The sequence below is a fragment of the Chaetodon auriga genome, chromosome 11 (genome assembly GCF_051107435.1).
Source record: "Chaetodon auriga isolate fChaAug3 chromosome 11, fChaAug3.hap1, whole genome shotgun sequence".
NCBI classification, from domain to species: domain Eukaryota; kingdom Metazoa; phylum Chordata; class Actinopteri; order Chaetodontiformes; family Chaetodontidae; genus Chaetodon; species Chaetodon auriga.
In genome coordinates, this window is record NC_135084.1 from 8,861,096 (window position 1) to 8,885,764 (window position 24,669).

Sequence of the window (24,669 nt, forward strand, 5' to 3'; positions counted from 1 at the left end):
AACCCCACCCATTTGGCACCGACATGGCCTAAAATAAACCATACAGAGTATTTAAACTATCTGTGTGACTCAGGTCTGATGTGAAGATAAAGCCTTCACTACAGGCCTCTTTATTCTCTGAATGCTGACCTTTGGCTGAACGTTATTTCGGCAGCAATGCATGGTCAGTATAGACCTCATAGTTAATAAGAATTATGAGCAGTGACATAATTATATATCAGCGTAATGTCCAAACCCTGCCATGCTGTGTCTTGCAGCACTCTGGACTCATTATAAAATAGTCGACCGGTCCAGGCCACTTGTTTTGACAGAAAGAGGTCCACCACAGCACTGGCACATGTCCTCATGTGTGGCGTCCACCAAGACTAACTACTCGTGACAGTGCCAGGAGTGTGTGTGTGTGCGTCTGTGAGTCTGTGTGAGTGCACATTAAGTCCGAGGGGAAGCATGCCTAATGTGGGAGAGAAACAGTGAATCCAACATGGCCACTAGCCAGCGTCAGTGTTCCCTTCTTGGAGAATTAGCCTGTCAATCCGTCCTAATTCCCAAGGACACAGGCTGCTCTTAAACCCGGGTTGAGTTTAAACCGGAGAGACTGACTCTCTCCACTGTTTTCTCAGGACTGGGTGCAGGCAGCCTGGCAGAATGCGCAGCAGGCCAGGCCACACTGGAGAGCAGAGGCACTGCACAAATACAAGCCCAGTCCAGGGTCAGGCTGACACTGACAGTCTGTGGTTAGACTTTCCGCTCAGTTAGTTGCACGATTGTGTGGCTTGAGGTGAGCAGGCAGAAGAATATGATTTTCAGCCCGCTGGGTTAGAGAGAGACATGTCACACACACACACACACACAACTGGGCTCAGAAATGCATTTACTGTACATTATGTGTGCAGGAGTATATTTACTGAGCACGTTTCAGGCTGAGATCATGTGTGTTTAGTTTTGCTGCTGACCTTCCTCCACAACTTGATATCCTGCCTCCACTGTTCATGGGATGCTCTGCATCTTGTTGCAGCCTTTGCATGCATTTCCGAGGACACACAGAACGGACATTCTGAGGTAATGTAGGACATCATTTAAAGTTGGCAAAGATGCTACTATCAAACATTTTCCTGATTGATTTTACAGATTTGCTAGATCATAATATATACAGTCACCACAAGAGGAAATTACAAATACTGTAAGTGCATAAACTGTGTTGTAGGTTTGTGCTGGATGTTAAGACAACAGTCATTTGACTTGTTTTAATACTAAAAAACAAAGTAATTTGAGCACTGTCAAGGCGAGATGAAGTTCCAAGGACAATCTTTTAGAAGATTTCTAAAAGGATTTATCAGCGATTGACATCATACATCTGAGAAAACCTGGAAAAAGTGAGTCACACTGTGTTTGTGTTTGTGTGATGTCTGTGTGTTCGGTTTTAACTGAGTTTTCACTCTGAGAAGAAGAAAAGAAGAGAAGCCAACAGTATTACAAGGATATCTGTCACATTAAGCTAGTTACATGTAGGCTACACAGACATCTCTGATGGCATCGACACCTCCACTGTCTGGTACTTTTTCCAATTACAGTTTGCAGAAATCCTCTAATGCATGTTGAAACAACCAGAATGTACCGTAACCACCTCATGGACAAGCAGCATTAAGATCTTGAGCCGCTGCCAGGACCACCATAGCTTGTGTGGCTAGCATCTACATCTGTGCTTTCAGACCTGAAGCCTGACTGCTGACCCCCAGCTCAGCCAAGCCCTGCCCTCACTGAGAGCTGGACTGCTGTTGACACTTTGTCACATTGGTGATCAGCTCATATATCGAACACCTGTTGTTTGGCTCAATTCAACATGTCCAACTGAAGCACTTAAGTCTGATGCGCATGTGTTTTGGGAGACAGAAACTTACTACCGTATGGACGATTGATGCACCACTGCTCCCACTGCCAGTGGATTCAGGGCTGTGTTGCATAATCATCATGCGAAGGGAAGTCAAAGAGTCAAAGCAGGGAATATACAACCCCTTTATTCAGTTTAACCAAAAGTAAGTGTTGTTTTTAAAAGAAAAGCAAATAAAGCTATAAATATAACAGACAAAAACATTGAAGACAGTGAGTTCTTTGCTTCACATAAACCCAGTGATAAAAATCTTTACAATGTTGTGGTGTCGTACAAGTCGGTTTGATGTTTTGGGATGTAAGCAACTGAAAACCAGCTTCAAAATCACTGAGCATTCAAAGGAGGTGATTGCTGACAGAAGTCCAAACCTGTGTCAGTTAAGAGGAGAGCCATCACCTGTGTGTGGCTAGACGCTCTTTTACAACATCCTTATTTAAGCATACAAGATTGAGGATGGCGCAAGTAATCAAAGTGATGAACACATCATATCAAGTATCATTCAAGGGACCGGTCCCTGCACAGTCAAATCAAAGAAAGAGATGCACCAGAAGTAAACTGAGAATGGATGCTGCAGGATTCAAGGGTGAATAAAAATTTAACTCAAATATGTGAATGAGGCCAATGGGTGATACACAAACAGTACATACATTAGACAGTGAGCAGCTACTGCATTGTTCCAGCCTGTGTAGAGCTACGCATGGAGAGACTACTTGGAGAGGTGGCAGAAAGCACTTTCATTGACAGTGAGGAGACACACAGACATATATAAATAGACATACATTGCTGGGAAGTGTGTGTGTTTACGCATATCAAAAAGGTGCAGTGGGTGTGTGTTCAGTTGCGGTAAAGCAAGATCCTTTCAGCACAGTCCTGGCCAACCAAGCCGGCGTACTGCTGCACCTCCGCCTCGTCGCTGGAGCCTTTGCGTTTGCGGGAGTAGGCTGCGTACGGCATGACGGTCCGTCTGTATAGCACCAGAGCTCTTCCCACATCCTTCAGCACCCGAGCATCTCCTGGACACAAACAGGCGCACATGAGAACTTAATAAGGACCAGTGTAGACACATCAAGCACAATAAACATTGTCCTTATTTTCCCTCATTCTTAAGAGTTAACCTCTGAGTGACTTGGCAAGGATACGCCATTATTCCGAGAAGCTGTTGGAGGAGCTGAAAGCATTTTTTCCCCCCACAGCATCAATTCCCCTATGCCCTAAACCTGGAGTCACAGTGGTGCGTGAGCAGGCTAGTTAGCTGGCCTTGTTTACGGGGCCCTGCTCCCTTGCCGTTTGCCAAACTCAGCATTTCATCAGGTCCTGTGTCATACACTGCCAGCTCCCATTAGACCAGTGAAAACACTGCAAATCTCAAAAGTGTGCATGTTCAGCAACTAAGAATGGTCCTCTAGAGAGTCGGATGGAAAAAACGGTAAAAAAAAAAATAAGAAAGAAAGAAAATAAAATGAAAAAGGATGACCCTCGCTCTGACGCTAAAACCGCTGCCTCCAGGAGTGAGAGGTTCAGCCAAGCCGCCCACAGCTGGTGCCAAGAGGACCTGCAAGGGGTAGCACAGCAGGGAGTATCAACAGAGCCAATCTAACCCAAGAATACTGCACATGATGTGTGAATGCAAGTGGGTCTCAAAAACCATCATAAGCTCTAATCATCGTCAGTGAGAACTGAGCAGTCCCTGATTTGCTGTCATTCACTGTAACTTCAATAAGCATGTCATGTCGTCCTCTCCCCGATGAATGACATCCTGTTCTGCTTACTCTAGCTGCCTCAGCTCTGAGCTAAACCCCTTAGCTTGTTTTCTTCTTGCATTCTGCGGTTTCACTAAAATCTGAAATTTCTATCATGATGTCTGACATAGACATCCCCTGCATGCTGCACACACAATATTTCCATCCATCAGCCTGTCCTGTGTGGAGCAATCCTGGTCTGGCTGAACTGAGAGGAAGCAGATGAAAGTCTGGAGTGGAGTAGCTTGCCAGGCCCATGGCGACACATCAGTCAAACAGGAGCGAGTACGATTTGGTATTAATAGAGCTCCAGGCCTCCCATTCGCCACTACCGCTCCCCCTGACAACACCCATGTGGCTCACAGCTGAGCACCCAGGTGGTACGAGTGATGTGAGCGCACACATTTCTGCCTAATTCCTAAAATATTTGCCGCAGCACTGCCAAATCCCACCTAATCAACTGGGAAAACAAGACAATAGAGAGAAAAACTGCAAGACTGTATGTAATAGCATAAACAAAGGTATTTTCTCTTGTACCAGATGTTAAAAGGGATCCCCGCTGCAGCACACTCGCAAGTGCTCTGACTGGACCTTGGCTATTCGTGGGCTGGATGTGATTAAAATCTCGGCGAAAACAATGAGTCAGCAACTCACACTGCTACTGTGATTGGTTAAAATGTTACAGGCCTAAACATTAAAACAAACAATGAGTGAATCGGGACAGCAGCAGCAAAGGAAACACTGGGAATTGTCAAATGGGTTCAGGTACACACACAGCAAGTGACCTACCCAACTATTCATGCTCCACTTCATGCACTATCTGAGGTGCATAGACTCAGCAAGCCAGAGGAAAGAAGAGAGCTGGGTATGCACACAAAGCCCAGAGGCTCTGCAGCTCTCACCCACCCCCGTCCCCATAAAGATGTTTTCATATTTCAACTCTTTTTTTAATTTTCAAACCGCACTGTGCATTCATGTTTTATTCATTAGCCTCATTTCCCTGCTCAGTAATGCCCTAACCACTATGTCTTCCCCCTTCTCTAAAAACTGCTGAGTCATTTAATTGAAGAATGCTTGACGCAAACTTTTAAACGAAGAAAATCAGCAGCACGTTAGGGCTCACCATGTGGGGGGGGGGGGGGGTTTAAAAGATGTAAACGTTATGTAACTTCCACGGGGCCATCATTTTGGTCCATAAAGAATTAATGTGTCCTAATGGGATGAAAGTGAAAATATTTAAATGTTCGATGCTTCCTTAATAACTCGAGCTGCCGTCTCTCGAAGCACCGTGGGCCATCTCGTGTTCTTTATCGGTGCGACAGCCCACTCACATGACAGACAGGCAAAGTTATACTTGTCCACTCAACAGCGACACTGGTCTGAAGCACCACTGTCCCCTTGTGAAGATATTAAGTAGTGAACATGCTACAGATCAAAAAGCACAGCAGCACGCAGCTTTAAGATGGTCCATTAAGCTCAACACTAATACTGAGCAGAGACTCAATCTCTCCGTCTTACTCGAGACAGTCCAAACATCCGCTCCTTACATAAACAACTTTCATTTCTTCCTCACTCACCCCGTCCTCCATCAATGCCCCCCTCCTCAGTTTGAGTAGCTCCAGACCCTGCTCGCACCAGGCCCACCGGACGTTCAGTGACACGCCACTCTGAGGTCACAGCTCCTCCGGGTCAGGGTTCAGGGGTCGGGGGGAAGAGGAGTGGTGAGGGTTGGGTGGGGAGTGAGAGGGTCAGAGCTGGGGCTCGGGGCCTTGACACCTCGCCACGCTCCTCTCTCTCTTCTCATCCATCTCAAACTTTCAAAACACTTGCTGAACACCGGACGCTGGTCAAAGGCAGGCCATCGGGTTATGACCACTTCCTATGACCCAATGTTGCAAATCCAAAACAGGGCTTATGTTTGAAAAGAAAAAGGCCACAACGGCGGTGTAGTAAGAAGACTGCTCTTTGACTGGAAGACCTTGGTTCAAGCCCCTGTGTTAGCAAGCCTCCATTGAACTGAAAGCGAGACCCTGACTCTCTGTAGCTGACTGTGAAATGTGACCCCCACAGTAAAGAAAGCAACACCAGAATTCCCCGGGGATATAAAGGATATTATCATTATTATTGTTACTAAAATGAGGGGAACATTCTTCCACAGCAGTTATAACACAGAAGAAACTGAGAGAGGAGTGATATCCATCTCCCCTCCACTCTCACTGGGAACATTAGCGCAAGTCAGGCTGAGTAGCAGAAAGCCGAGTGAAGAGCAGAGCAAAGTGGCTCTGACGGTGAGACAAGATATGAAAGTGTGTACCGTGAAAGCTAGAAATATGGTGGAGAAGGCAGATGGCTTGTGGGTAATGGGTTGGTGCTGTCAGCCGAGCACCGTCTCCCCCACCTAATGCTTTGGCTTCACTTGGTGTGGCTGAAAGCACAGATGCTGCAGAGTTCAGAGTCAATCAGCTTGATGGGAAACGAACGTGTGTATACGTATGATGAGACATGAAAGAGAGAATACTCTTACCAATTTTAGATATTTCACTCCATGCAACTTAGTGTAGTGTGTGTATGCAACATGGAATTTTGTGCATAAGGGTTGGCGCCTGCTAGACGCACTTAGCGTCCGGGCGGTGACTACTTGTGTCACACATTTTCGCAAGTGTTTATCCTGCTGAGCGGACAATGGCCCCACTTCTTTCTCTGTCAAGCAAACACTGATTATGAGCGTGTGAGAAATAGAACATATGAGCCGTGTAGAATACGCATGTCTTTGTGTGTCTGTGTGTGTGTATACTGTATATACGCTTGCGAGAGGCCACAACGAGGCCCTCAGGCCCTCGACGTGTCAGCAACAGGCATGTAATCAATGTAAGCCTGCTTTGGACAGAGTTGTGTAAACTCTAGATTAGCTGTCTTTACACACCTCATTAGGACAGCTGTGTAACTCCGGTCACCCTGACAATCTGAACGCACAACCAGCACCCCGATTCTGACCAGAAATGATTGTTTTTTTGGGATTGATGGTTCACTGCTGACTCTCCAAGGATTAGTTTCACATGCTAATGACAATGACAATGCTAATGAATTGTTTTAAAAGCTTTTTCTTTCCTATAATGTAAATAAATTTGCTGTTTACATGTATATGTTTCAACTTAAGGCTAATTTCTATACATATACGTATCTGACTTTAACCCATTTTTTTCATGTACCAATAACTAAGCTGTTGATAGAGTTACTGATACAAATGGCAGATGATATAAATGATGCATCATGTTAGTGTTGAACCAATGTTGTTGACAGTCAGCATGGCACGTTGAATATCTACAGACAGATGGCACGAGTAGACAAACAAAACAGTGTGACACTCTTCTTTCATAGAAGCAACGATAAGAGACTGAGAGCATACGCAGGAGATTCAAGGTTTCCCCTTTTTTGAGAGAAAGGTGGCAAAGGCTGGAGAACATGCATGCCACAGACAGTTTGTGATTGGCTGCGCGCACCTTCAGAGTGTCTTACACAAAAAAATATCACGATTTGACAGACAAAAGCATCCACAAAGATGAAAACAACGATTGCAACAAATGACAGGAATGAACATAAAAAGGGTGCAGATTGAGCAATCTTCATGTGCACATTTCACTCTCCTGGCTCTATTTTTTTTTTGATCAAATAAAGGGACATAGAGCCTGATGGAATAAGTGAAGACAACAAGAATGACAGGTTGCTAATAAACGGCATGACAGTTAAGGTGAAAAAAAAAAAGCCTTGGCATTTTTGTTGGAATTTTCGAAGCCGTTGAGGTAGATAAGCAGGGAAAACCCTGCCATTACATGCAGTCAGGACTTCCCCAGGACTTAAAAACAGATTGCAACATGCCTTTATTTAGGCCAAGAACAAGCCACACAAAGACAAACTGCCAATTAGGACTGTGCCACAGGCCTTAACAGCGTGCCATGCTGCCAACCTGACGATGACACAGGACAGGCTGACCTGGTGACTGATTGACCACTGGCTGCTTTTCTGGAGAGGACAGAAACGTCCACACCGCCGCTCGTCTGGCATCCCACAGCTTGGCAACAGACCTGAGCGCTAACCATCAAGACAGCTAGCACTGAAACGTAATGACACTGCGTTTGGACAGCTAGGCCTGAAAGAATGTCCGGAACCATTGAGAATCAACAGTCCACACAGGAACGGAGGCACCGCAGGAGCGACAGACGCACAAACATACTCCGGCCACAGTGAGAACCACTAACTCTGAGACCGCCACTTTGTCCTCATTAATTTGCGCCTACTCAGGGATTAGTGGTATGATTGACAAGGAAAGGTCAGACCTACCGCTTGCTAAGCTGTTAATGGCGATGTTGTAAATGACCAGCCCACTAATGGTCTTTTAAATGCCCTCATTTCTCCTGGGTGTGGTGCTTTCACCAACACTTGAGTCAACAACAAAAGCTAGCCAGGAAATCAAAAAAATGTGTAGAATCCTTATTTACTCAAGCCATCTGTTAAGGTTTTTTTAAATGCCCAGAAACCTTACCTCATCACACAATCTGACCCCAGAAAAAGAGGATGGGAAAGGGGTGTCCGTGCCAGAGAACGTTTTGAAGTGAAGTGTTTTGCCTCTCTGCAGGGCACTAAGTCCAAGTATGACCTCACTACAACAAACTCTTAAGCTGTCTCTCCACATTCATATATTCTTCTACTATTCTACTTCTAGCGCCAGCATACAGACACCAGCCTCCCTCCCTTTCTCTTCCCTTCTCTATAAAATCATTTTTATCACATATACCCCCCCTCCTCCTCCTCCATCTATTCTTCTATTACTTCCTCTCTTACCCTCCATCTATCAGTCCCAGTCTGCTTGGCAATCACATTCTTGTCCTCTCACATCTCCTAGTAATGTCTATCAGTGGTTCTTTCCTGTTTGGTGCCCATTGGGTGATGCAGATTAATGGGGGAGAGCAAACAGGACATGACTGGGCTCTGTACACTCAACCACTCAGGTTACAACCACTTGCAATAGCCACAGCATGTGTATGTACACAATTAAAGTTGTTCACAAGGCTCATACCATGCCAACATTGTGCAGTCATCTCCTCTAATAACTCCTATCATACAGGATCTGTACAGTAAACCTTTCATTCTGAAGCTGAGCGGAGTCATACCCCGTGGACTGTGTCAGTCCACATGACGTGTGGGTCTTTCTCCTCAGCATACAGGACCATATGATGGAAACAACTTCAGTTTGGTTTGTGTGTGGGAGTCGGAGGAATTTGACTGCATATTCACCTAAAACCACCTTCAGCACCAAAATGCTGAATCAACAGAGGAGAACAAGCAGAGAGAGATTCACCGGGTCTCTCTGGTTATGCACCTACGCAGAAAATCATGCAAAACTCTCCTTTCAAAACTTCTGAAGTCACTTACACTCTATTAAACACTCTCCCCGGCCCCCATCTCTCACCCTGCCAGTCCAAGCAATGGGCGTCCGCCAGTCTACCTTCCGCATGTGGTTTATTATTGCTGATATCACTATTCATCTAATGGCAATATGGTCCCTCCATAATGACAGTGCTGGCTGTGCTCTGATCATGCTGAAGGAAAGGGGGTAGGGGGGCTTGGACTAAGACCGCAGTTTTCAATACATCATCACAGTGAATGGATCAGATGTTAACACAAAGTTCATGGGTTCATCTAACACAGCATGTACAAAGAACTGGAGGACCGAGAGCAACCTCACAGAGGTAGCTCAGAGTGTTAGCTATGTTCAAAATGTATGCAAATGTATGGGATAAATGCAGACAAGCACAGTTTCCTCTAGTTTTAGACATTAAATGTCAGTGGAGTGTTGCATATTTGTACCTGCATCAGGATCCTGGTTGAAACGAGCATAGCGGGAGTTCTCTAGCAGGGGTACACATCGCTCTATTGGTACCCAGACAAAGGTTTCTGGGCATAGGAGGTCTGAAGGCCGGTACTGTCCCTGGGGAAAGAGACAGGGACAGAGAGGTTACACATCCTGCTAAAACAATTCAGTATTTATCAATGTTCAGTGAACCAGCAGAAAATCTTGAATCAGCATTCTTGGTTTTTACTGTTCATCAGACACATCAAGCAGTTTGAAGACATCACGTTGGTTTCTGAGCCGTATTAATTATTTGCTGACATTTCAGAGACTAGCTAATCTCCAAACATGGTTGACAGATAAATCAGTGATAAAAATAATTATTTCTTGCAGCCTAAGTATACTATTTTCACACCACACCAGTGACCCTTTAGGGTTAAAGGTCCGATAAGATGTAAACTGACCTTGGGGTCAGGATCAGGGTTGACTCCTGGATCAAGCTCTAGCTCTCTTAAAGTTCTTTGTTTGAGCCATGTTTCTCTGTCTCAGGAGTGGTATGTTGACGGCAACGTTGAGCAGGAAATGTAAACACACCAGCATATTGTAATGTGCGCCTGTGAAATGGGTACAAGTCTGTATACGACCTAACATTTTGGATGGAAAGTAAACCAGGCTGAACAAAAACAGCTGCGGGGCAAAATGGTAAAGGCTTGAAGGAACAGAAAGGAGGAGACGCCATTATCAGTGACCTGTGTTCTATCACATGGCTCCAAACAAACGCAAACTGTCGAGATAGTTCTGTAAACAAGCAGGCGCCTGCAACAGGCCCGCTGCACCGTCTCAACACACACAATAATATTTAGAGTTTTTGAGACATTAAACTGTAGGACAAAGACTCCACCATTTCATGAACACGAGTGTTATACGCAGCCAAGGTCAAAAGGAGCTGGATGCTTCAAACTTACAACAACAAGAAAGAAAACACAGATGGCATTCTGAACTCTAAATAAGCAAGACAAAGGAAATACCATCTCTGGAATATGCTGTTGCTAAACAAATGTTCTGACCACGGCTCATCTGTCAGCGGGCCTATATGGAAAATATGCTGCCTGTTTTTACATGCGGGATAAGATGCCACGAGAATGAATTGGGCTGCTTTGAAAAATGAAAAACGGTGGAATGTGGGGGACACACTCATAGGCCAGCTTTCCCCTCGAGGCGCGCTCCTCATCTGCAGCCATGCTTTCGCTCTGCCCCACAATTAGGTAAAGTGGCAGAGGAGAAATGCATCATTAAATTCATAAAGTCATGCAAAGTGTACAGGCCAAGACTGAGGAACAGGCTGTGAGAGGGGAAAAGCGATTCAGAGGGAAGCAAAAGACACTAACATGCTTTAAGTGCTTCTGCTAACAGATGGATGGAGGTGGAATGCTACGCATCTGCAGCAGCAGTGGACACACACGCTGATCGGATGCTCTCCGTGTCCCAACAACCTACAGCTTTCTACAACTGTCAGCACAGTCTGCATGACACTCTCACACTCTACCTCACCTCTATAGCCTCCTTCAACACCGCAGCGGGACACACCTCTATATGCAGAGCATGCACACACACCTGCGCAGCAATAGAGACACAGCGAGACACACATACACTTCCCACTATAGGCCGGACGTCGTGCCTCGACTCAACCTGGTGCATTGAGGGAGGAATGGAGAATCAGAGCAGAGACAGAGGTGTGAATGGAGTGGGCTGCCTTGTGAGGAAGAGAGAAGAAGTATTGTTCCATGAAGAAAAGCAGTTCATTTTTGTGCATTCGTGAAAGAAATACGGTGAATTCCTGATTTCTGAAGGCCTTGGTTTTGTGTCTACAGTCTGAAATGACATATCCAGTCCTTTACTGTAAGATTATAACAGAATGAGAGGCCTATCGAACCAAAATGAGAGACACAGTCTGGTCGTGGCACAGGCACAATTCCTCAATTCTCCCCCTGAAAAGAGGATGATGAGAAGGACGGAGGAGTATGAGAGGACACAGCTATTAGTGGTCTGGACAGAGGAGAGAGAAAAGAAGAAAGAAGAGGGAAAAGAAAAGCTTGGTTTGCCACAACCTATCCGTCAGCTTCTCTTCTTTATTGGACTGAAAGTGAACACTGAGCTCACCACTGACTTTCTTTATCTTCCCTCTTTATTTTTTTTGCCTTCCCCAGGTTGGCTCGAAGGCCCTGTAATTCACAGCTACCCCTGCAGCTTCCTTGGCTCTTCTTCAGCCCAGTGTCTTCTGCTCACAATATCCATCTCTTTATCTAACAGTTACTTCTACCAACAGAGAATGCAGCAATGGTTTCCTGAAACTTAGATCCTTGAGAGAGGAGGCGGTGTGCGGCGTGTAATAGTCAATATGACAGCTGAAAGTGAAACAGTCGATTCCTGCAAATCTATGGTCATGAACAGCCCTGGGGAGTGATGGCAACGACACGTGAATAGCCAGAAAGCCACATTTATTTTTTTTAATGTGTCCACCCACAGGGCTACCCGACAGATAACCAGGATGAGGCTTTCCATCGTTTTGCTTTGGTCCTCCTCTTTTCGGTGGCTCAAGTTCTCCTATTCCGAATGCTCAACGCCTCCCGCACAAACCAATCCGTCACCATCCCTCCATCCTCCCTCCTTTCAGTGCTCGCATGTTCAGACGGATGTGGAGGTGACGCCGATGACTGACAACCTCTGAAAGGCGCGTTTAGAGAGACAGAAAGCAGGGCAGGGAGGGAAAAAAATGAGAAAGGAAGCAAGCACCAACTTCAGCGGACAGACTTGGCTGCCATCAGCGGTGTGAGAAATGAGGGGGAGATAGGAGGGAGACGGGGAGGGACGAAGGAAAATTAGGTGCAGATGAATAAAGGGATGGTATTTAACGTCACTGAGACATGGACTGAGGCAAGCTGATGGAAGTGATAGGAGCGGTCTGAGCGCCAGGACGGAGGGGCCCAACACCGAAAGAGGATGTTGGAAGTCGGGGAAGAAGAGGGAGGTCAGGGGAAGGGACAGAAATGGGGGTAGAGCAAAGTAGACAGAGTGAGATGGATAAGGAGAGAAAGAACAGATCAGAGGACAAATAAAGAGCTGTGGAGGGAGAGAAACTTAACAAAATTGAAACAGTGCATTTATAAACAAAAGGACGCACTCAGATATTTCAATCTATTGTTTTTTTTGCTGCCCGTTTGTTAATTAATGTGCAGAGGTCCCCGCTTATAGGAAAGCAATCTTCCACAGTGCAGGTTTCCCAATGAACTGAACTTTAACAAGACAGAGGGGAAGATTACTCATTTGAATAAGAAGCTGCCCCAGTGTAAACAACTACACAAGCTCAATCATTAGAAGTAAATAAACACATATCTCTACAGGGCTCGACATCAGTTACACAATGCTCTGCAGATCCATTATCACTGGGAGCCCCTCGGTGACACGGCATCACTCATTCTTTTCAGGCCACACAGGCTTCACACACATACAGATAGCAGGGGCCCTGCTGTCAGAGTGATCTTTATTGCCAACTCAAACACACAACTGTCACCATGTTCCTCTCCTTCATTGTGCACCATTTCTGTCTTGTTTTCTCACACACCTCGCGATAGGGAGCGATGCCCCGGGCCCATACCTATGATTTATATGAAAAGCAATTAATCAGACACATAAATCGAGGGCTTCACTGCAGCCAAGGAATCCTCATGAAAACCGACACCTCTTTTGCCTTCTGCTCCTTTTCTTCCTCCCTGCCTGACTATGTTGTTAATACGTGTGGAGTCGAGACAAAAGCGTCTTTCACGTCTACTGCTTGTCCAAACTGGTGGACAGACGAAAACACCAACTCATATCCAGTTCAATTTCTGATACAGCTTCCTACCAAGGGACAGAGACAGAGACAGAAATGCAATCACAGGAACAGTGACAGCTCTAATAATAGACTCCTGACTGTATGTAATGTGCTTCAAGGCAACAACAAAATGGGTTTGTGTGGAGCAAACCGAGGAAGAACTCTGTAGTTAGCACCGTGGTTAACATAAGCAGAATTCATGCTTTCATGCATTTAATTGATTAATCTGAAAACTAATGGCCAGCTATTTTGATAATTCATTGAAGTCCTTTGGCCATACCAAAAAGGTGATTTGTATTTGTGTTTTCCCTCACTTTCTATGACACTTTACGACACTGATTTTTATTACTCGCAATATTATAAAACACAGCAATTTGCTAATATAAGGGAGATGTCAGATATTATCACATCTTGCATCAGAGAGAGACTCTCTGAGGATGAGATCAGCAGTTGCACAGCAGTGTCACGGTTCAAAGTGCTCCTCTTTCAGGCTTGGTGCAGGAAAGACCAGGAGGTGGACTTGGTGTCCCAGTAAGAGGGTTCCCCTGTGTCCATCTGCATTACTTTACACCACAGCTGCTGCTGATTTCCTTCAGTTGAGTTTTCATCCACCCTACCCATAGCTGAGGTGTCCCTTTATGTGTGTGTGTGGACAAGTCAGGCACTGTGCAGAATGTCTGAACAGCCTCAATGAGTCTATTCTTGATAACAGTATCAGTGCAGCTCAAATCTCTACAGGAAGAGCATTAAGTTATACAGTAATCTGCTGGTCAACTGAACACCTACTTCAGCATGAGACAGAGCGGCTCCAAGAGTGTGATGTAAGGCTGGTCGTAGAGCAGATGAGGTCACTGGTTAGACCTTGCTCTGTTTGTCTCTGGCAAAAGATATATTATCCAAAAATAACATGCAATACAAAAAGGAGGCTGTTTTGTAACATAGGAGGCTGAGCACGAACACAATAGTGAATGGGATATTATGTCAGGATTACGTATTTGTCAAGCACTCTTAGCAGAACATGGACATTTGACCCAAACAGACAAATACGGTCGCCATGTCACGTTTGTGGTCTCGTTGCAGTGTGTTATTCAGCGAGTTGTCGCCCAGGACAAGCCTGAACTCGGAGAGTATACAAAGAGGCCTAGTGTGACCGAGAGCCAAGCAGGCCTAACCTAAGCCGGCCCGGGCCAGCACTCTGACCCGGGGTCACATTCAGCTGATCTCAAGTCAAAAAGCAATAAACACAGGCCCTGATCCCTACATCTGCACTCTCTCTCAAACATACAGCTCTCACAATACGTTCCCTCCCTCTTGAAACACATACATTCTGCCCAGACAAGGTGGCATGGCCGCAGGGGGGGCCTCTAGCTGCTGATGGACACATGTAAACACCGAGCTCACACAAACACACATGCAGCTAGACAAATAAAACCAAAAATCAAGCAGGGCGGGACCGAGGGAAAGCCCAAATGAAAGACATGTCCAAACAAGCTGCGTCTCAGAACAGTGGCCCACACAGACGCACTTTCATCACAGTCTGAGACAATATGTACATATACGTGTGTGTGTGTGTGTGTGTGTGTGTGTGTGTGTGTGCATGTTGAGGTCTGTGTGTGAGTGCCCCGAACATGTCTGGGGTCTGCGTTAGGGGAGATTTATGCTAACTGCTGCTTTTTAAACACTCGGGGCCCACCGAGGCCTTTTCACCCTACTCAACACATTACCACAGGACGACCTTCAAATAAAGCATCCAGGCTGGTTAAGTCTCCCCCTTGGGCCCCTAGACAAGCCCCACAATCCCCCTCCACCCACCCCACTCTGTCCCAGCACTCCCTCGCCTGGCTATGCGTCACGGCTCCACGGATGACAGGTTAATGAGGAGAAAATATTTTTACAGGATCGCATTTCGACGGAGCCCTGAGAACCAATGGCAGCGCTTTTATGGGCATCAGCTCACAGACTGGGCACTTTTATCTCTTTATCTCCTCTGGTCTTTATGGGCAGGCGAGCTGTTACGCCTGTCTGACACAGACCACAGCTTACTGACTTGCAGTCAGAGCCACAGCCTCTAATCTTGGTCTTAAAACCCCACCTCAAACTTCTAACAGCGAGACCAACCCCTCGGCCCTGCACCCACATTCTGAATAAATGTCCAAGTGCCGTTATGAAACAAGTGCCCTCTGTCCGGCCGTGCTTATCAAAGATCTGAATAAATTCCCATGCCAAAAAGAAACGGGGCGTTTCAGACAAAGTGGCGCAGCTGCGTCAGGTTTGAAAATAAATAATGGTAAAGTTAATGGCAAGGCAAACACCTCAGGCTGGCAGCTAGAGGGCTCTGGATCTGCTCAGTATGACACCATCTACAAACTCTCATTTTCGCCCCTGTGACCTTCACACCTTCCCCTCGCTCTTATTCTCCTGCCACCCACTACCCCCACCCATCCCTCCACTCACAGTAAGACTGAATCGTCTGACCTGATCTCTTGAACTCTGCTCCCTCATACCCTCACCCTGTCAGCGCTCCTCCTTGGGGGGTGCCAAGCAGTGGCTGCCCCCAGACTGTGCTGCAGCCTGTTAATGATTTGTTAAAAACACAACCGTGCAATGACATATGGGGGGGGGGGGGGGGGGGGGAGATGATGAGGCATAAAGAGAAATTATCAAAAACTTTAAACAAATGTTTCTGCTGAGAGGTGCACTGTTGGTGGTCTCCTGTCGAGCTAAATCAAACAAAACTGTTTCTGTCAGAAAGGCTCCAATTTAAGACAGGGGGAGGGGAGAGAGCTGGAAGGCAACAAAAGGGGTATGCTTTAGCTTATAAATTTCACAGAGAGGGTGAAAATGGGCCCGGTTTGGTTTGATCTTATTTTGATGGGCTCAGGTTTAGTAACATGAGGCTTGCTGGAAGGTTGTGCTGCTGGCACAGGAGAAAAATACCTTCTAAAAACCAACTGAATATCGCTTCATCTGGGGAAAAGAACAAAAAAAAAAGAGAGAGAGAGGACTAAAGAAATAAATCTATTATGGTGAACATATTGGAAAGGCCATCAGTTTCAACATGGAGCACGGCACTCACCACAGTAACTATACACCACCCTCTATTTCAGCCGTCATGACTTAGTGCATCTGAGCACGCAGATATGACAGTTGGAGCAACAGGATCCTCACCGCTGTAAAAAATCCGTACGATAACATCAGACCAAATGATCTGAGAATGAAATCAGTTGAAAGTTTGTTCAGTCCGATCCCTTCTCTCTCTATCAATCTTTCATCCCAACCAGCATGGTGGATGCTTTCTGAAAACAGTTGCTGAAAGAAGAGCGGGAACCAAAAGAGGGACGGGGAGAGAAAACAGGCTGCACTGTGTCCGGACCTGTGCCTTAACACAAACACCACTGCTCACTGTGAAGCTCTTCAATACAGCTCATCAAAAACTGTCAAAGGGTTATAAAGTTTATGTCAAGAACAAATCGAATGATTTAAACAAAAAAAAAAAAAAAAAGCTGTGTACCGTAGCATGGTGTGCAGGGATGGGGGGCCTCTGTGGGAAACACCCACCTCTAGATGCCTCAAACTCACTCACTGTCACTCTTAATCTGCCCAGATGTACAACAAGTGACACGCAGAATGTGAGGTCACACATATACACAGAACATACTGCCTGAGTGGGCCCCCCGAGTGAGAATAACATGCATGCAGCGTCCTGATAGCTGGGGCTTGGAGGCTATTGGCATGTCATAACCTGCAACTGCGTACCTGGAGAGGATGTGGACTGTTTGAGGGAGACTTTCCTTACATTAATATACACTATTGATGGCACTGCAGCGATTCAGAAAGAGGAGTGCTGCTTTTCCTTTTCAGGACGGATTTGATTGAAATGAAAGGAAATCGGTGAACGAAGGAATGAAAGACCATTAGTATTGATGACTACTCAACTTTAGAAACATCTCAGCACAGGTGTGCATCTGTGCACCCTGAACAAATGAGGTCTGATCTACATGCCTGAGCTGGGAGGCACTTTGTCATGTCTAATTGATGTCATGAGAGCTCAGCTTGTGCAGCAGGTGACAGAGAGGCCTGCAGGCACACAATGATTATGGGAAACATTAGAATAGCAGCAAGTGACTGAAACCAACATCAAATTCTTTGATCAGTTGTATCCTAACACACTCTCCCACACAGCGGCCGACACCTGGACGGATTCATTTCAGGTCCACTGAATTCAAAAGCTTCGGCCATGTGGAAAACTGCTGGCCGCTGCTTGAGACCTGACCAACTCTCTGACGGTGTTTGTTGTTTGTGGGTGAGGAGGAGTTGTGTTGAAAGGGAACGGAGGTGCAGCTGCCGCGAAAGGGCTCTTTAAAAGTCAGCGAAGTACCGCCGGGAAACGAATAATCCTTTTCATCTTGCCTCCTTTTCTCATTTGGCACACATTTTGTCACTCCTTTTTTTTTTCTCTCCATCTGTCCTCTTCCTCCTCCTTTCATTCATTTTGCTCACTCCTTCTTTCTTCCCCTCTGTGGAAAATTTAATGGTTTCCTGGGCTCAGAGTAAGACATTCTTTCACAGTGAACAATAATAACAAGAGTAAGAGCCACTTCATGTAACTCTCTCGCTCCCTCACCAACCGGGTACGACTGTGTATTCTGTCTGTGCGTCTACTCGGCTAGTGTGCGTAGATGTCTGTGCATGTATGACACACTTGAAAAGTGTTTGATCTGTTTGAGACCAGGTACTGCAGATTGGCGAAGCCAAGCGGGTGACTGCCTCATTTGTTATCATCAAAGTGTGCTTATTCAGAATAAGCGGCACGGACAAGTGCTCTCACACAGACACGCACATCTGCAAAGAAATGGAAAATCACTACATGGCACAGATTTTTTTTTTTTAACTCTGTCCAAAATAAAAAGTGGAAATTCACCAAATGAAAGCTAATGAAACTCTGAGTACATTTTGCGAGCTGCTGAGGCTGGACGGTGGAGTCATTGGAGGACAAGGGAATAAAATATGGTGAGACAAATGTATGAGGTGCAGGGGAAGGCAGAGACAAAACACGCTAACACAGATCATGTCAAGAGCTGCACTCAACCTGAGGTACTTTGAGAATGCTTAAACTATTTCTGCATCTGCATCGTGTCTTTATGGTGCCAGGATTTTACTGAGCGTGCAGCGACAGGCTTTTTTGGAGGGGAAGCTCCCAGAAATGTGTGCATTCTGTGTCACTGGGAGTACTCTGAAGGCTGCAGTGATTAGATGTACACTTCCAATGTTTGTTCACATTTGACCACTACCCACACAAGCTGCAAACACGCTGTATGACATCAACAAGCTAGAGAATTTAGCTCGCTATGCCAGTCTCAGTTTCTCTGTCGCAAGAGCCGTTAATTCACATGACTTTTAGCGACACGAGAGGCAATGTGAAAAAAAGAAAAATGGCAGGAGGACCAAGACCTTTGGTCTCATTTAGCCTCCAACAGCTTCACCTTCTGCTCTCTACAGCTCAACATCAGAGCGCCGGGGAGGGCCAGGGAGGACCAAAGGACTAGGGATAGAAGCCAGGGGCAGGATGTCACGTCTAACCCTTAACCCACCGGCCAAAACAGCAAGGCTCTGTGGGACGCTTCGTCCCAGCTTTGAGAACAAAGGAGAAGGTCTGACACTGGCCAGCCATCCCCCTGTTCCTGGCTGGACTCCAAGTCTTCTAGGACCCTTTAAGGCTGCTCTACAGGACTATGTCTGCGGTTTGGCACTGCCAAGAGGTTTTTAAACCCATCACACATGGAGCAGTTCCACTGGGCATGTAGAGATGTGACCTGGCAGGAAGGACTTTCCTCCCAACTCAGAGCTCAGGAATACTTGAAAATGAAAACACAGATAAGACCAGTCCAGTCTCAGGCTGCAGCCTTGCACAGCCAAAACCTGAGCACAGGAAGAGGATATGAGGTGACACACAGACAAAAGAACAGCTCAGGCAGAGGCTTAAGAAAGAGTTACCATCATCATACTAGTTTTAAAAAGCTTCTGTCTATGAACACACTATATGGAGTCCCCGTAAAAAGCCTTTCACAATGCTGCTGGAGTCAGTTACATAAACAACGCAATTCTATCGCTCCTCAGGGAAGGAGACTACTGTATGGACCATCATGTGAAAATCCACAAAGAGGAGAGTGGTTTCAGACAGATAGGTGGTTTTAGTATTCCTCTCTGCATCCTGAGTTGAGTCAGGCAATCTCAGCTTCCAATAAAATTCAGCCCATGTCTACCACATTAACGTAGATAATCAGAATCACTGCTCTCCAACTCAAAGTCTGTCTCACACACGCAGCGTTCAGATTTCACATTGTTCTCTAAAACTCGGCTGTCCAAACTGTAATTGCAAAATAATAAATATCCTTTTTTTTTCTTTTTTCCTCATTTACTTGAAATTTGAAAAGCATGGCTGGAGAGTGAACACTTTCACTGACCACAAAAGTGTAAAGTACTGATCTGACTGAGTCATAAATGCTACAGACTGTAACACTGAGCCCCCTAATCAAGTCATTATTTACTAGTCAAGCCGCTGCTGACAGCAGAAACACTAAATACATTGTGTTTCAGGTGAGGGGTTTACAAGCTGACAATCACAGATCATCTCTTTTGATACTGTCTTTATATTATTTAAGTTCTTTTATATTCATCCTGCTTTCCAAATAGCTCAGATTCATCTTAGTGTGCACAGACAGGGGCAGGAATGTATTTTTAAAGCTATCCACATTAGTGTGAACGTGGTTTGAGAAAATGATGGGCACAGAGAGTTCCATGAAGAATCGGCATGCAGAAAGGAGGGGAGCATGAGGGTAAAATGGAGAGAGGGAGTGGTGTTGAAGGGGTTTGAGTGGTGTCCAGCAGGGTTCAAGTGCTAGTGTTTTGGTCCTTAAAAGAGGCAAGCAGCAGGACTGAGATCCCGAAACCCGTAAACCTCCAACACAATAACAGTGGGCTCCCCATCTTACCGACTTGAACAATTCCACAGTATGTCTGTGCATTAATGAACTACTTGGGCTCATATGCAAATCAGACAATGGAGGGAGACACTGTGCATATGCTGAGAGTGTGTGTGAGTGCGGGTGTGCTTCTATGGGAGTGTGAGAGCCTAAAGGTGGGAACTGGGCAACCTTGTCACCCTTGTTCTGTGTTCCTCCCCAGGATTGAAATAGGAAGAAGTGGGGAGGTAGCGAACAAGATGCTGCTATAGCAAACACACAAGAACAGATATGGGGGTTGGGGGAGCAAATAGCACTGCAGGGGGGGGTCGCTGCTGTGGTAACCGCATTCTCAGACAAACAGTGTGATCGGGATTCAACACACAGACACATAAACAGAGCAAACACGCACACAAGCATTCCATACACAGACTCCCAAACTGAGAAACCGGGCAAAGCACTACGCAAACCACAAAACAAGATGTAAATGGATAAAAAGATGTGGCAGTTTGCCATAATCCCCAACAAGACATCAGTGTCCCATGGACAAGAACAAGTTCTAGGAACATGTGAATGAAATGACAGAGAAATAGAGGAATTAGTAGATGAATGAGGGAAAGGAGGGGTGAATGGTAAACCTTGGCGAAACTAATAGACTTGGAAAGGCTGCTTTCTTTCACCGTCCTCCTGAAGCTATAGACCCTAAAGTGGCGTTTGATGTGAATGTGGGCTTATTTGTGAGCAGTGGCTCCTGTGTGCATGTGCATGCATAAACATTATGCATTTCTGTAAAAGTTTCCACATCAAGTGCACTTGTCTAAAAATATGCGTATGTCTGTGTGTGTGTGTGTCGCACACTTCTTGCTGCTGAGTTACAGTTGCCATCACCAGTGTGACCTTTCTCTCAACCTTTAATGTCTTCAGCAGCCTCGTCCTCTCTTCTTTGCCTGCACCTCCCCTCAATCCCTTTTTTCCTCTCTCTCACACTCTCCATCACATTTACTTACAAATTTACTCCTCCTTGTTTCTATGCTTCCTACCTTGAGGTTTACTGTGTATGAATCAACTGTTTAGGTATAATAATGTAATAATGTAATCGTTAACCCACTGCTGAACCAGTTAATCAACTATTTCCTCCCAAAAAGCACCCTTGATATCCATCACAAAGCTGGATAGACTTGTGGACCACAAAATTCCAAACTGTATTACATGAAAAATTAAAGCAGGTGTCAGGATTCATGTGGAAATGAGAGAAAGGTACATAGGTAGGCCCATGTTGAGCCCCTTGCACCTATAATAACAGAAGAAGATGAGGGGAAAAAAAGAGGGGGGCTGGTCTTCTTCTTTCTTTATGAGCAGGCGGTCGGGACATTTGGTGCCTCTTGGGAAGATAGAAAACTACTTTATGCAAAAGTAATCAGAGGAACAAACCACTTTGGTCACTTGCCTGAGAGGCGAGGAGCAGTACGAGAGAGAGAGAGAGAGAGAGAGAGAGAGAGAGAGAGAGAGAGAGAGAGAGAGAGAGAGAGGGAGAGAGAGAGAGAGAGAGAGAGAGAGAGAGAGAGAGAGACAGAGAGAGAGAGAGAGAGAGCGAGAGAGAGGTAAACAGTGTGGGAGAGGGATCAACACATTTCTTGAAATGAACACTGCCACATCATCCTGATGATCCCACGAAACAGCTGAACTTAACTGCTTGATCGGCATACATGATAACAGCAGTAAAGTACAAGAAAAGACGTTGTGACCATCTCTCATGTACAGAGAGACGCTGTGGGAGTGAGGCTCAGCATGAAACATTAAATCAGACAGAGCAGGGACATTTGCTTCATGGAAATGGACTTGCACGTCAACATGTTCGTCATATATTGCATCACTGCGGCATTTTGGGGAGCTGGGTAAAAAATTCACACTTTAAGTATAATATTATACACTTCGTTGAGCTTAATGTTGTACACCCATTAAAAGTGCTTGTCATTAACACAATTAGAAGTTCAAGACAGAAGAGGAACACAATTTTAGAAGTGTTGCTGCCAGACGACAGAGGGAGAGGCGAGGGCAGGCAGTGTATTACATCAGAGCTGAAGCTTAAATGGTGGATGTAATATTGCATTTACTGTCAGGAATGTTTAACTCCAGTGAGGCAACAGTCATCTCACTGTTGCCAAACAACTGAAATATGAAATGTAATACTGGTATGATAACCTGTAAAAAAAAAAACATCTGAGTATTTGGATGTAGTGACAACACTGAAGTCGTGTGAGTTATTCATGTGGAGAATCTGTTTATACGAAGGAGAAATACATGAGAAACATGTTGTACACGACAGCGTGAGACAATGCATACCTTGTACCGCATCTTGGGACAGGAATGGATGTAAAAGCCCAGGTAGTAGTAGGACAGCTTGGGGGACTGTTTGTGAAGCTGCCTGGTGAAAGCGATCTCCCTGTAGCAGTAAACACACAGACACACCTTTTCAGAGAAGGAAGCAGGAAAACGCTCAGACTTCATGCATTTAGAAACAGCACATACGCATGCAGTTTGCTCCTTACAGCCATGGCTCCACTCGCTGAGATGCTGCACTGCAGTGTGCGCCTGAGCAGCTAACTTTGATGCATTTGGTTATTTGATGGTGATGCGATTTGGCATCAGAATTAATCTGGATTTATTCCTTAAACTGATCCCATCACACCACTAAATCAGACACTAAGCTGCTTGTCATTCCACCTGTTTCTCATCAGATAATAAGATAAAATCTGAAGTGCAATAAGTTTGACTAGAATGGCAAAAAAACCGAATGGTTTTGGCTGAAATGTTAAATCTGATCCGATGACTAAAAGACTAAAATGTCAGTTTTAATCGATTACGAATCGACTCAAATGCCAAGACTTTTCATCAAGTCAAAGTTGACTAAAACAAGAAAAAAAGGAGCAAATATGACAAAAATTAAAGAAAAAAAATTGATACATGACTAAAACTAAATAGATAATAATAGCAATTTAGAATACATTAATTAATATTATAATACCTAAACAGCAGAGTGGAAGTGAAAACCGACTACCTTAAAATGTGTTTTTCTCAGAGGTTAATATATCAACAGCATATAAATGGGAGCATTAAGAAATAAAACTGGTCCTAGCGGCTCTGACTAGAGCAGTGCTTTAGCTGAGGAAGTAAACACCCACACTCAAAAAGGCAGCTTTTCTTAGTCTCATTTCATTATACAAAAACAACTGCCTTCCCTCTGTCGGCATTGAGCCCACGGGCAGAAAAGAAGGTGGTGAAAAAAGAGGGAGCGAGCGTGTAAAATAAAGATTTAGAACTTGGAAGATTTATAAGGCTTCTTCAAATACAGTAAATGTCTTGCCTGCTTTATTTTTTCCCAATAGTTTCTTCCTTAATTGCATCCTTTTTCTAAAAGCCTATTTTCCCCTTTCCTTCTCCCGTTTCTTTCACGATTCCATAACTAAATTCCAGCTCCTCTTTCTTCACCCTTTTTGTTTCTCTCTTCCTTCCACCCTCTGTGTTTCACCCGCTTAAATGGAGGGAGAGAATTCCCTTTCTTACAATACTTAAGAGAGAGAGAAAGAGGCCTTAAAATAAAATAGATGCACTGAAAAATAAGACATGGGACAAAGCAGGCCAAGCCAGGGAGAGGGGGGAGACAGGGAGAGAGAGCAGGAGGAGAATATAAAAGAGGAGGGTCAAGAAAGAGAAAGGGTGGGAGATGAGAGGCAACTAGAGCGAGGTGCTAGAAGGTCACCCACTTGCTGCCAGGTTCCTGGGTTCCCATCCCCTCTCCACAAAAGCACCCGGCAGGCCTGAATTGGGGGAGGGGGGTCAAGAGAGCCGAGGGGCCCATTCACAAAAAGCTCTTCGCCCCCCCTCCTTCACTTGAAGCCTTCACCTACCCCCCCACCTCCACCCTCCTAGCAGCAGCTTGAGTCCGCCATTATCCCCTCTTCAGCCATCTGACACTCCAGCACAAGCCAATTATCAAGCCCTCTGCTCCTGCACAGCTTCCCTCATACTGATGTGCATATACACACATACACACACACACACACACCCAGACACAAAGGGTCCATAATAGTGCATACCATGAGGTGCTGACTGCAGCCTTGCATGCACACGGAAACATTTCATCACAGAACATTACAGGACTGGGGTTGATTAGCCAGATGAAAAATGCAGAGTGAGCCATTAGTGACAGATACGCGTCTGTGTGCCTCTGAGTAAGGAAATTCAGCTGAAATCAAATGAGCTGGGACACTGTGTCAAACAGAACATGATCATTTTTGAATCCTTTTCGACATACACTCAATTAAATCAGTGCAGAGACAATGTATTTAATGTTTGACCTC

The 24,669-nt window shown here is 45.3% G+C and overlaps 1 protein-coding gene across 3 annotated transcripts in view; it reads right to left on the reverse strand.

The window, feature by feature from the left end:
* Positions 1–1,990: 1,990 nt before the first annotated feature.
* Positions 1,991–24,669, reverse strand: part of ate1 (arginyltransferase 1) — a 51,590-nt gene continuing 28,911 nt past the window's right edge. Inside the window, exons 10-12 of one of the 3 annotated variants that reach the window (XM_076743505.1) lie at positions 22,652–22,751; positions 9,493–9,613; positions 1,991–2,901 (exon numbers count right to left, since the gene is read on the reverse strand). In XM_076743505.1, coding sequence (XP_076599620.1) covers positions 2,723–2,901; positions 9,493–9,613; positions 22,652–22,751 — 400 coding nt within the window. In that variant the 3' untranslated portion in view covers positions 1,991–2,722. The remainder of the gene's footprint in view (positions 2,902–9,492; positions 9,614–22,651; positions 22,752–24,669) is intronic. The other 2 variants (XM_076743506.1, XM_076743507.1) reach the window with 2 other exon arrangements.